The sequence below is a fragment of the Ceratotherium simum genome, chromosome 9 (genome assembly GCF_057802395.1).
Source record: "Ceratotherium simum simum isolate JZ-2026a chromosome 9, ASM5780239v1, whole genome shotgun sequence".
Taxonomy (NCBI): domain Eukaryota; kingdom Metazoa; phylum Chordata; class Mammalia; order Perissodactyla; family Rhinocerotidae; genus Ceratotherium; species Ceratotherium simum.
In genome coordinates this window covers 42,033,925-42,048,707 of record NC_141908.1, presented here as the reverse complement: position 1 = coordinate 42,048,707, position 14,783 = coordinate 42,033,925, and the positions used below count along the sequence as shown (strand labels likewise).

At 33.4% G+C, this 14,783-nt stretch overlaps 1 protein-coding gene across 1 annotated transcript in view; it reads right to left on the bottom strand.

The window, feature by feature from the left end:
• Positions 1-14,783, bottom strand: part of PSMD14 (proteasome 26S subunit, non-ATPase 14) — a 93,888-nt gene that overhangs the window by 17,224 nt on the left and 61,881 nt on the right. The window contains exon 8 of the mRNA XM_004428269.3: positions 5,763-5,870. Coding sequence (XP_004428326.1) covers positions 5,763-5,870 — 108 coding nt within the window. The remainder of the gene's footprint in view (positions 1-5,762; positions 5,871-14,783) is intronic.

The following is a 14,783-nucleotide window of genomic DNA, read 5'->3' as shown; positions in this document are numbered from 1 at the left end:
GGACATGAAAATACAGGAATACACCTTGGACATATTTTCAACAAGTATAAAAACAAAAAGGGCTTTGAGATTAACTCTCAGGAATCTAAAGATAAAGCTAACCAAAACAACGACCACACTTTCTAATTATTGGATTTTTACAGTGTAGATCTTAAGGTGTTGAGGCAGAAGAAAAAGGGGTGGAAAGGAAACATTTAATGAGCACCTAGCATCGCTTTACATATTAAGTCTTTTAATTTTCACAACTCAGTAAGGTAGTCTGGTTCATTTGTATTTGGACAGATGAGGAAAATAAGACACAAATCTTAATTTGTCCCAGTTTATAGCTAGTAAAAGGCAAATGTGGGATTTGAACCCAAGTCTTTCTGACTCTAAAGCCCATGTTTTTTCTACTATACAATTCTACAATGTATCTTAGGAAATTCTTGGATTAAGTTTTGTACTTTAAGGATCAGGATGAAAACAAAGCATAGTCTTATATTTAAACTTTCCTAGCAAAAATCACTCCACCAAGTACTAAAACATTTTAGATATGTACTGTAACAATCCATTCTTATGTTCTTAACATATGCTATAATAAAAGGTTGATATACAAAATTAAACTACTAAGAATATCTATTAAATCCTTAACCATTTCAATAATCATCAGGAGCAGTGAATTAAATTTCAGTGCACAGAAATGCTGTACTATGTAGATCAAAAAGTGAAACCAATCAGGGCCTCCCTTAATCTGTACTCGCCATTATGCAAATTAGGAACAGCATCTTCTGGGTGGGAGAAGTAGAAAAAGGTGCCCAGTCCTCCAAGCAGACACATCCTGACTGGAGAGTGGAGCTTAGGCTCGATTTCAGGTGTCAATTGCCCCCTCACCCAAGCACCTTTGCGCAATGCCCTAACTATATAATTCTACATAGTGGCCATAAAGCTAATAACAGCTATGGCCAATAAACACAGAAGTCAGTGAACGGGCCCACAGACAGGTCCACATTTTGGAGATAAACTGTACTGCTCAAATATACAGTTTGGTATTTGAAGACACTACCAACTTCATTTTCAATTATATTATTTAGATAAAAGTAGTAAAAGTAACACAGGCAGCATGAAAGATTACTAAGTATAATGAAAACAAAACAAACATAAGCTTAAATCAAATTATATCCTCAAGCAGTCTTCCAATTTCACTTACTCACCTGTTGTGTACCCCCAGTGCATTCATCCCAAATCATAAGTAAACTGGCCATGTGCAGTCTCCTTCCACATGAGCACAAAAAGCACATACTCTCTTTTCTAAATTCTCTCAAATTAACCAATCTAGTTGATATTGAATTACAAATTGTGGCAGTATATGCCAAATACAAGATTAGTTCTATCAAGGGGAGACTAACCTTTTGAAAGGTTCAAATTGCAAATTAAACATAATATGCAATTTGATGCATTAAAATTAACTTTTAAATTTACACTTAACAAACATATGATGGACTCAGGAAAATTTACGCAGTTCTTCGTTAAAACAGGATATGTTCCTGAAGCTCATTTGTTAACTGGCTATTTGAAATCTGCAACAGTTTCTCATAGAAGCATTCTTATAAAGCATGGTTCCATTCTATAGTACTATATATTGTGGGCCAAATAAGTTTTCAGTGGCTGACCTGGGAAGCTAGCCACGTTTTACAGGACTGTTTCTAGGACAATACATTTTGGATTTACTAACAGCACTTAACTTATTTGCTTCTTGGATATCCTGACTCTTGTTTTCTTTGCTCAAAGCCTGCCAACCTTTCAAAGAAGCAAGTTCTGCCTAGGGTGGTACTCAGAATCAGTCTAAGATGCTATCTATTCTAGACAAAGAATGGTTTGGAGGAGGAATTAGACAAAGGAGAGTTTTGAGATCCTGCTGATTAAATTCTACGTTATTTCTATGCTTCTTTAGCTAACCTTTAGAGCAGAGCTTTATAATTGTGTTGGTATGACAAATTCAAAAAAAGTACACCAATAATCATTACAGTGAAATAAACTTCAAAATCAACCACCATTTGAATTATTTATATTTCTGTATTCATTCATTCGTGTGAATTATTAAACTTAGGTATTAGAAATGTCTTGGGAAGAATAGGCACCTAATCCCAATGAATGTTCAAGACTGGCTAAACCATAAATAATAGTGAGAAGGAAAAGTAATAAACTTAGAATTGCAGTGATGTATGAGCAAAGGTGATAGAAGCTACAGAATAAAAATATAGACAGTATATGAGAGGCAGTCAGCTACCAGGTTAGATGGAATTGTGTAGAACCATATTTTATGTAGAGGGATGGCTGAGAACAGTTCCTAAAATAAGATCCTCTACTTAAATGGCTTCCTACATAATGACCATGTCAGATAATTAAAATCCTAATCATACTTCACTGACATTGCCCAGACTATTGAGAAGAGGTTAGAAATTATACCTCCATACACTCACTGCTGTAGAAAAGAAGGCATATTATAAGACACACAGCTTATGACCTATATAATAACCTATTTATAGGTTCTTGATAGGTTAAAAAAGTTTCATGCTTTTAAAAAAGTAAAGTATGTTGGTTAGATCTAAAGATAAATTTGTGTGCCTTAAATTATTTTACATTGATAAACTGAAAATGTGGTGCTAAATAATATCCACTGAATCATATTTTAAAATGAAGCTTTCTTTATATAAATATAACAGCTCCGAAAAGAACCAAAACACGCGTTTTGTCATTCCCTCTAGAGTGGAGAACTGGGTTACAGAAGGCAAAAGTAAAAGAGAGAGTTTTTGCTAAATATCTTTTTGTACTTTTTGAATTCTGAACTGCATACATATATTATCTATGCCAGAATTAATTAATTAATTAAATTTCCGAAGTATAGTATAAAAGAATAAGGAGCCTTGGTCATGAATACCAGTTCCTATATTAACTCACTGAATAACCTGGCAAATCACCAACTTTATGGGCCTCAGTTTCCTCACCTACCAAATGAGCACAATGGTTTCTTCCAGTGCAACTGTTTTATAACTGTTTAAGAACTACTGTCAATGTTTTTCAAATACCTTAATTCTGTTGGACAATGCAATTACACTCAGGGCTACACTTGGAGGCTCACAGCCCTAGCACAACGTATCTATGCATCAATATTTACTAAATTTCCATGCGACTGACAACCAATCTTCACATATACTGTGGCTCTTAGGAATCTGGACTGTTGAACAGTTTGTGGTGGAATAGTTTAAAATGTTTAATTACTAAAATAAATGCTTGTTAACTCTCAATTCTATACATTTGACAGTAATGGTCAAATGTTTCAAGTACAAAATAACACAGTCTCATGTATTAATATAAAACTCTATAAAAGTATAGGCATTATACTCTTCCCTCTCTACCAGGACCGTTACCAGCTTCTCTTCTTTAAAACATGAAAGTTAATATAAACTTTGTTTAACAGCTTTGTCTTGTGGTATAGACTTGAACATTATTAGTGCTTTAAAAATAACATTTTCCAAAAGCAATATACGTTTCACTGTAAAATGTTTAAGAAATATGGAGAAGGAAAAACAGGAAAAAAAATTCCATAATACTACCACCCAAAGGTAATCGATACTAACATCTTGCTGTAAATATATAGGCACAGTTTGTAAAATATGTATTTGCAAAGAGGAGAACCTGTATATCCTATTTTAGAATCTTTTCCTTACTTAACACATTAACTTTCCTCAAATTATTAAATAGTAGTCTATAATATAATCATAATTTTTTCCCACTACTTCAAGTATAATAGTAAAAAAAATCAGTGTTAGAAAAGCATTAGTGACCACCAGCATGAGTGCTGATGGCTGCTGTCAGCTTTCTATCCCTATGACTTTAGGGTTGGTTTAGGGACAAGGCCCCTCTTAACACTAACTAATTTTCCTTCAAAATAAAAAACATGGCCTTGCTGAAAGGCTTCTGATCTCCGATTAAAGATTCTGCTACCATATATTAAAACTCCACTATGGATACTACCATTTACTTCAGGTTCTTCTGGGTTGCTTTCTTTTTAGCTTGTCTTAGAAAACTAAGAAACTGTTTTAAGGTGTGGCTTTGTTCTGTCACTTCTTGGCTTGATCTCATTTGAGTGTTTTAGTATTGAAATTGTCTTAAAACTGTAAAGCACCCAGATAGATGTCATTCTGATGGGCGCTAAATAAACTGTGAAATAAATATATTTACAGATTTTAATTGGAAGGCAAAACAAACTAAAATGAAAGGAAAAACAATGATGCTGTACTTGGTATATACACAGGTTCTTTTAACTTGGGTTTGGAACCTGCTTCACAAGGTCCATCTTAAATTACAGACTATAAGCTAGGACTGAAAAATACAAACTGAACTGGTGTAGGAAAAAACAGATTTTAATATTGATTATACTCAATTTTTAAGGTTAAAAAGCAGTGTTTAAATTTGAAAGATGAAATCTGCAACAGGTGGCTGTTGACTTGCAATTAGTAAAAACTTCTGGCAGAAACATACCATGCAGTAATCACAATGATCTTGGATTGCGAGATGCTACTTAACCTTTTGCAAAAAAATAATGAAGCAGTATGATGCTATGGGAGTTTATAAGAAAGGTCATTATCACAGGCTAAACAGGTCCAATAATATATTCTCTTGGAGCATGCAAGCACGGGCTTGTCTGTACCCAACCAAAAACACTGGTAGCTTATTTCATACTCATTATACTTTGCAGTTTTCTCTGACTTGTAAAAAAATTTTTCCCAAAGCAACACACCTCAATCCTTTGAAACAAAACATTTCACTTTGATGAATATTTCAGATGACTGCTGCAAAAGTAAGCCTCTAAAAGTATAAAGTTATCAAAGTGTAACCAAGGCTTAACCATAGTTAACTGTCAAAGCCACAACTCCCCAAAGACATTCACATGACAGGGCAAGGTTTCAGAAAGGGAGCAGCAATAGCTACTATAATGTCTTTGTCCTATGTGTTCTATTTAGCCAAACATGGTATTTCTGTCCTTTTAATTAATCTTCAGAGAAGCAATTAACTATATAGACACAGGTTGTGGTGCATTTAAAAACACATTTAAAATAATTTTTGCAGACAATAAAGATTTGTGTAAAAACAATGAGGCATGTGAACAATACAAAGAAAACATTAATCACTCAGGAGGATATTAAGTGTCTGAATAACTGTCCTAATGGTGGCTGACATCACTAGAAAGAACAAGATATAAACTCTAATCAAAAGTAATATATAGATATATTTTGTAGCAGTTGTTTTAAAAGTAGAGCTTAAACAAAAAAAAGGTAGAAAATTTGAAGTACTATTTAGGAATTGTTTCTGGGGACCTCTTAAAGTATACGTCAATTTTCCCATTATTTACTGCTATGAGAAATGTCTACTAAGCAATCAATGATACTTAATGCACTCCACCTGAAACTCCTATCAGTCCTTTATTACAAGGTTAACCAGACAAAGCCGCAAGGTACTCTCAAGATAAGGACTCTATTATGCTCCCAAAAACGGTGTCCTAAAACTATGTTAGGAAACTTGAAAGACTCTGCTAAAAACTGACTCATATATGAGTAAATATAACTTTTCCAATAATATTTCCATAATTTTCTTTTAAAGCACAAGAAAAATTAATTGCAAACAAATTAAAAAGCTAAGTATTAAATCTTAAAATGGTCCTTTAAAACAGGCTTTTAAAATGTAAAACAGAGTTTTAACACATTATCAAATACAGGCATTACCTGGATAGACGGCTTGTTTAAGTGACCCAGATTTGAGGTTGTTTGTCTTGGTTCATGTCCTAAGACCATCATATTAGCATTGATCAATCTGAAGGCATCAATAACAACCTGTAAAAAGAAAGTGTCAGGTCAATTCTTTTTAAAAAAGCAAGTGATGATGCCAAGCAACAGTGGACAAGGGATGAGCAACTTGCATCTGTTTCTGGACTATTTCCAGAAAATCATTTAATTATAATATTAATAAAAAGAACCTCCTGCTGACTGTGCCATCAGCACACCACCCTCTGTCTTGTAACGTAAGGTGACACCAATTATTGCAATTTTCATGAAGCAGTAAAGAAAAATATTAACTTTGCATCTTTATTATTGAAATACATCATTACTAAACTTACACCAAACAGCCTTCATTGGTGTGCATATGTTTGTCACCTAAATTTTACCTAATCAAAATGAATGACAGAGAGAAACTAAAACTGAAAGTGAGCACAAGCTAAGGGACCACATCTAAAGCCCAGCCCTGTCACATCAATTATACTACCACAGTACTTGAAATGACAACAAAATTACAACCAGCAAGGCACTTGCTCCATGTATTCTCTTCTAGTCAGATACCTTTTACTTCTTGCGACTATAAAAGACTTTATACCTTGTCTGATGGCCTTAAATGTCCAAGCCACTGTCAAGAATAGAGGCACAATACAAGAAAACCAAGGTCATCTGTGCTTTAAGCCAAGAACATAGTATAGAATAATATGGCCCTAAGTTCACAGTAAAGAAATAATAGGTATCCTTTTTGTTAAATGTATTCAATATTTCTGTATAGAAAGACTTCAAGTTCTTATATGATACAATATCATCTGTTAGTTCTTAAATATTAAGAGGTTTAACAAGAATCATATACTAACCTAATGCTTTTTTCTGCTCATTATTATGGATTTGGAAGAACTCATTAAAGCTTTTAAATGTTGTGAAGTTTTATATAAGGCACAGGGACCTGAAGACAGATGCCTCTTTCAGGGAATTTATATCAATTACCTAGAGAATAAACTCAATACATTCATGCCATAAAAAAATCTTAAAGCAGGATAATATAGTATTTCTAGATTTGCCTTTAAAAGTGCTAAACAACTGGGATTTATCAATGTTTTAAAAGCTATCGTCAACTACACCGTTTCTCATTTGTATAATTATTGTTTGAGGATACTAAGAGATTAAAAAATAAAATTTATTTTCAAGTTAAGCCAACTGAAATCTAATCAAGTCTGAAAAAATCTGTTTATGGTAAAGTATTACTACATGCGGTATGCTAAAGAGCAAGATTCAAAGAAAGAAAAAGAAAAAAAACCACCCTTTCCAAAAGGCTGCCATGAAGGGTCAACAGTACCAGAGCATACAAACTTAGACCAAAGCATTACGACAAGTGAATCAATCTAAGGCCTCTGTCCACTCTAGTAGGCCAAAACAATCAACTTTGAATTTTGCTTTTATTTCTAACAGTTTGAATTTCCCCAAAGACTCCCCTTACTTCAAAATAAAACCAAGTATCCCCAGAACATGCATGATTTAATAGTTTGTGAACTCTTTTTTCTTTTTATACAATAACTGCAATCTAGACTTAACTTTCACATTTATGTGTAAATAAATATGGCCTAGGTTTTTACCTCTTGCTTATACTTAAATTTTTTTCTAATCATACTTTTATAAAGCAATAATAAAAATAGGTACTAATATCAGACATGATTTAATCAGATATTATAATTTCAAACAACTGTTTAAAAAAAACATAGAGAAGTAAAATTTTCTAACATTTTCTACTAAAAAGTACATAAAATAAGATAAAATTAAAACAGAGGTGAAAGAGAGGAAAAGTGACCATTCTGATAGATAGATATACAACTTAAATAAAAACAATTAAGAATTGCTACCCTATTAGTGGTAAATATTTAAGAGTAAAGCATCATTTTGGTCCAATTGTTTTTAAAATACTTTGATTCCATTTTAAGATTTCAGTAAAATCATTTGTAGAAAAAACCCACTTCTACAAAACTATGACAATTCCATTATATACCACAAAAAAATGCCTATATACTTTTTTATAATAAACATTTTCAAACTAAAACAGTAGACAGCTATTTTAGATGTAAAAGCTCTGTAATATTTCTCTGGAATATTATAAGCAGGTGTGAAACATCACAAAAAGGAAATGAAAATACCAGTTAAGTAGATACCATGATCAGTTAAAAACAAATCCGAAATAAAAAATTTTAAATTCTATTAAAAAATTAAGAGAAAAATTCAAGAACTTAATATACTGTTCAATTAATGATGGTCTATGTGAAATGACATGCTTAGACTGACAATTCCTGAGTAGCAGTATGATAGCCAATGGAAAATGAATATTTTAACTACACCAAGATTAAAGGAATTTGCTGCCATCACTATAGCAACTGTCTTAAGGAAACTAACACGTTCAACAACCTGCAGACCAAAATTAGATTTAGTACGCAATAAAAATATAAATATGGCAATACAGTCTAAATTTTAACTTCTGTACAATTTTATAATTGCTTTTTTGTGCTGTAAGAATAAGTGGGTTTCTCCTTTAGAGCAACCTATCAAAATAGACTCATTAATGTCCAGTACACTAATGAGCACTGGGTGAAGAAGGTGTTAATTATGCCACAGTAAGATTCAAGAAAAAGCCCTAGTGAGCACTTGGAGGTGTGTATAAGCTGAAGGCGTTTCTTCATGTTTATATATTTACAGCATGATGAAATAGAATGACAGCCAAGTGGTCACTCCATGCTTAAGAATGGAAATCTCAGATACAACATACTGCATAAAGAACACCCATGGATCAATTAGGGTATTGGCGGAGGGGGTGACAGGGAAAATAATCCATTTTTTGGAGTTTTATGAATTTTCTAAACAGTTTATTTTAAAGTATATATACATTAAATCAGCTCAGTTTATGTCTTATAAATCCAAATAGTAATTTAGCCAAAACTTTGCACAAAAACTACTTCCTTAATATGCAGTAACAAAAACTTCCAAGCTAAAGTATGAAGAATATTTTCAGGAATATGATGCTAGACTTTTGTAATTCCTTTCCATGCTGAAGTCCTATACACCATGTTGAATCTCTATGCACCAGCCTGACCATTTAATTTTTTCTGGTACAAGTGCCTTGAGACTTTTCAGAGGTCACTGCAACAGTAGACAGCTTATAACAAAACCATTAGCAGTTTGGCTAGCTTAGGGAAACCTCTTACTTTCCTTTTTTGTTTATTATCACTGCATGAATCTGCAGCATATGATAGTTTATAATTTCTCAGGCTTGTTAAATTCATGTTAAAGGTCTGTTTTCTTGTTGAATAAATTTTGTTCATATAACGCTGCCTATTTCATACACTCAGTCTTTAATAGCACCTTTGGTCTATGCGCAACTCACAGATCAAAACAGAGGACTAAAATAGGGGTTGATGATGCTATTTACATGTGTGATTCCTGCTGTCTTCTTGTTAGTAGCTTTAATATAATAGAAGACCTTGTCTGTTTTGTAATTAACACATCTTTACTGGAGAGATATTTGGAAGTGATTGCTGTGAATATACTGGTTAGTAAAATAAACACAATCACACACCACTTTCTGTTATCAGACAAATTTGTGAATTGTACACATTATACTCCAGATCAACAAACTGTGATATAACAGCCAAGTAGAAGACACATATTTATATAACCCTTTATTTTTCTGAAAATATGTATTCACTCTGACCTTGCAAATATAATTAGCTTGTGGGATGTGCAGATTTCAGTACCATGGTTGCTTTACTAATTGCAACTCTTGGAAATAGATACTAAATATTTGGAAGCTGCCAATACAAAATAAAAACTGTATCTTTTTTGTACATCTGTCTTAGCTTATAAAAGCAAAATAGTTTTAAAAACAATACTGAGTTCCATATTTATTCCAAGCACACCCAAGGGTCAAGCACCTATCATTTCATTTTAACAATGAATCTGATTTAGGACTCAAAACTGTAATTACTTTCAAATTATTTTTTGGCTTCTTTCATGAGTATAGTACAGTTTATCCAACACGTTATTTATATTTTTAAATTCATGTTTTCATATCAACTGCTAGATCACTGAAAGGCTAGACTAAATTTCTAAAGCACCAATCTATAGTTCCCAATTTTTATGTTCAAAAGAGGCTATTTTTCGAAATAAGCTCTTAAAATTAGTTTAATACAAAGATGTTTGAAAGAAAAATGCATAAGCACTTCTGGCAGTAGTTACTGTAATTCATAATCTCTCTCTTTTTTTAACAGTAGCTGACTTTGGCATTTCCAATTGCAGTTACACTGAAGTCAATGACTATGAAAAGTGTTTAGACATAAAATGAACTGGGGGAAAAAAAAAAGCTTGAAAGAAAAATTCTAAGACCCAAAATCAATCTCAAACATCAAAAAAAGTAAAAAGAGTTACAATTCAGTTACCAGTTAGGTTACATGTTTAAAAACATATAAACCCACCACCATACAAAGTAAGTCTCTAAATGACTGTAGAAACACTAGGTGTGGAAAGAAAAGCAACACCCCATATCAAATATCCTTTATCACCTAGAAATGACCTGTTATCAACTGCTTAGGTTGTTTCTAGATTCTTTAAAAATTAAGGGTGCATGTGACCTGGGAAGTACTACTGGGGTTTGTGACCATTTCGTTACTTCTGCTGCCATGCACTGCCAGACACGTATGAGAGAAAAACATCTACGTCTCTTGTAAGCCCATAGCATAAAAAATTCAAAGAAATCTTACTTTTTATGCCATTTCCAATGAAAAGCACTAAGAACTAAAACTGACTCATGCCAAACGCATATCACTGAATTGCTGTGATTTCTTCGTCTCAAGTTCGCAACACGGAAATTATTTATAAAATGTCAATTTTAGCTCTGGAAAAGAAATTCCTATGTGTATGTACATTTTCTTTCTTCATCTTTGGAGAATTATTTACTGTAGCTAGAGATCTGTAGTACAACTTCAATATATTGGGAGAAAGGGGGATGGGGTGTAACTAGCATAACGTACTTTTTTTGACAAGTGAAGACATCCATCAAAATTCAAACAGTTAAGCCACAAGTTTTGAACCTATATACCATAATGAAAACAAATTGATCTTTAGAAACTAGCATGGCAATAGGTAATTAGATATTTTTAGATTCATGAAACTTTGTAAAAAGAATATAGTTGAATAATAAAATAAAGTTTAGCAGAATTTTACAGTGTATACATGTAGTCAGTATGGTATAGATGTTTAAATGCTTGAGATACTCTGGAGTCAGAATCCTGCCTAAGTTAGAATTCTGGCTTTTTCACTTGCTAGCTGAGAGATCTAGGGTCAAGTTTTTTTTAACCTCTCAATGCCTCCATTTGCTCATGAATGACACCTCACAGAGTTGGTGGTAAGATTAAATAAAATAATACATGTGTACCTGCCACTACAGTTCTTAGTGTTATTAACTGTGGTGGTCATGGAGTTACCCAGCTCAGAGTGCCTTTCAACAGAACCTGCTGTGGACAGCACAGCAGACTCACAACCTTCAGGTACTACACCTTTGGATCCTCTGGGGGTTCACCCTAGGTCATGCTTCCCTTGGGCTGCTCTCAGCCAATGAATGAACGCAGCGAGGGTACTAGAACCTAGTCCTCCCAGCCAAATAAGGGATTCCCCTAAACGGCAACTTTCTCTCAAGGATACCCCATCAGCCTGGCTGAAATTTATATGCTGCAGTCTGATGCTCTTACCACCCAATCCTACCTTCCCTTTCTCCTTCCACAGGGTCAGACCTGTACTGCTGTCTGAGGAGTCTCCTCTTTATCCATCACAGGTGTTTTCCCTAATAAATCTCTTGCATATCTAATCCCATTTTAGCATCTGCTCCTTGAAGCACTCAAACTGACACAGTAAACAAAGAGAGTACTGCTGCTGTAATACAGTATAAAATTAGAAAAAATGCTACCCCCAAAAGCAAATCAGAATTTTAAATTTGACATCCAGAGACACTTGGCATATGAAAACATTAATAGGAAATTAGGGAGAGACATTTAAAGATGTATATTTCCTTAGAAAAATTCCTAATTAAAATAAAGAAAAAAGCATACAATTATACTGAATACTATTAGCTCTTTAAAAAAATGACAATATGCCTAGAATCCTGATACTCCTGCATGATAGCATTTCTAGACTTACATGTGACAAACAGTGAACTTTAAAACTGAACTCCTCAGGGGACTATTAATGAGCTACAACAGACTATCGTTTCTGGGTCACTGACCTGATACCAACTCAGAGTACCAATTCTATCTGGTGGCTACACAGTCAGCCTACATAAAATGAGCAAGTGACTTCAGATTCCTTTCTAGTAGACAAACTAAAGCAACACAACTGATATGCTTATTGACAGTTCCACATAAAGTAAAGGAATAAAAGGATCTAGAGACTAAAGGCTAGGGCTCAACCATGTAGGCAAGGCAGTAGGGCAGGTGCATAAGGGAAATAAAAGACTTACATACATTTCTTGTGCTTTAACATCAACTTCAAAGAAAAATGCAAATATATCCTTCAAATTGCCATTTCTCAATAGGCAAGGTTATTTTTGTAGTAAAAATAATGTAAAGGTCAATTACTTTGCTATGTATAACTTTTATGTATTTTTATTGGGCTTAGTGATTAAATATTGTATAGAAATTGTCTAATCCTCTCAACATCCAAGAGGCAGGTATTAATATCCTCAACTTATGGATGACAAAACTGAGGCTCAGAGGACTTGAATAAATTAAATGAGATGACACAACCAGTAAGTCATACCACTATGATTTGTACATACACACCACACCAAAGTCAGTACTTTTCACCATCAAGCTATTTGATGTAACAGTTATCCTAACACAAAAGCAAGAAAAGACTACTATTAGATTCAGTTACTCGATAGCAAGGTTTATGTCTCAGTCACCACTGAATATCCATTCCCCAGAAGAGTACCTGGCACACAATATGGTGTAGAATAAATATCTATTGAAATGAAAAGCTCCAAGAAAGCATTTTTGGTTAATACTTTATAAAGTTTTACCATTCATGTTTATTTTTCCTTCCAAAAAAAAGGACATTCATTATATACATAAAAATCTAATCATTAGCTTTACAAAATATATACTTCCCATTTCCTTATCACTGCTCAGTTTTGAATCCACGAAACACTCTTCCATGGCATGCTGAACTGAAAAACTCAAACATCACAAAGCACTGTTTAATTTGGAATAAAAACTGCACACAATAAAGCTATCTGGAATGTAAAAAGTGGCAGTGGGCATCTATTCATCAGCTTCCTAGGAGTCTAAGAATAACCACTGAGGAATAAACTACAACTTAGAAGAAAATTTACCATCATAATCAATTCTACCCTCTTCAAGAAATTGCAATAATAACAACATATTAAACATGCCAAAACTTAGTGCCAGGTCCAGAAACATCCTCACATTTAACAAAGGCTAATGTCAAGTCATTTAAATATGACCTTAAACAATTAATATATATGGGTTATGAAAAGGTCTCTTACACAAAGTCATAGTTGCCATTTGCTGGCACAACACTGGCATTAAGGACAGGGAGTAGATCTTAACTCTTCTCTATGTCTCCAGTATGTATGCCTGGCACACAGTAGTGATCAGTCAGTGTCTGTTGAATGAATGACCAGGAATCATTAGATTGGGGAAATAAAAGCACTCAAGAAGCAAAAGAGTCAATAAATAATATTCTTAAAGATAATGAGACATTGTTTTAAAGGTTTTCCTGCATCTTTACTGAAACGGCTGGATTCAAACTAATCTGAAGTAGATTTATATCATTCAAAATGCACAGCAAGTACTAAACAATAAATTAGCTCAGAGATTATATTAATAGAGAAGCTCTAAATTAAAAGAACTACACTAAGAACTGTGAGCTCTATATAAGATTTATGCTTCTTAGAATTTTAAATATAAAATTGCTTTAACATTCTTAGCTGACAATTTCTGGTTATATCAGCTCAATAAATGTTATAAACTATTAAGTTTGTCTATCAGGAATAGTACGGGCACATCAGCACCTACAATATATTCTTAGATATTCTTACAGATTAAATTGGAGAGTTACAAAACTTCAAACTGATGATAAGGAAAAAAAAAAAAAGGAAGCAAACAAAAGATAATAACTAAACTTGTTCCAAGAGTTGGATGGGTATGCTCACAGAGCTGTATTAGCAGTGGAAATAGAATTTTTGTGTGTCCTATTTTCTATTTTTCTCTCAGTCTGGAAAACTGGATGAAGAAAAGGTACGTGTGTGTGTACAATTTGAGATTAGGACTATCCAGCCCTAATTGACCCTTATGGGATACTGACCAAAAGAAAATCTCATGAATAACAGCTATTCTAAATATCTTGCACTAGCTTTAGAAGACAACTGACATGTTAAACTTGAACTCTAGCTCTAATTACACGAGGTTTAAATTCATCAAGGCTAACGTCTACGAACAAACTGGCTAATTGACCTTGTCAATCTCACGTTTCACTTAATAAATGAATCTATGACTGCTAACATATACAACTTACTAAACCTCACAAAATTAACTGCAGTTTTTTTATATGCTAAAAGCCAAAATTGGTAACAGCTGACCACTGACGCATTCATTCCTTGATTTTATTTTATAAACATTTACGCAGAAAACTACTTTTTGCCAGACACTGGCAAAATATGAAATATGAAAACATTTCCAAAATATGAAAACATTTCTCCCCTAAAAGAGGCCCCCATCTTGTGGGGGAGACAACATAGACAGATGAATAGCACACAAAAATGGTTTTAAATGCAATACATCATCACTTCAAATGCCAGAATTTTAATGTAATATATTCATTTTCCTCTTCATCAGCATGCCCCAGAGAGATATGGTGGAAAATAGTAAGTGCTCAATAAAAAAT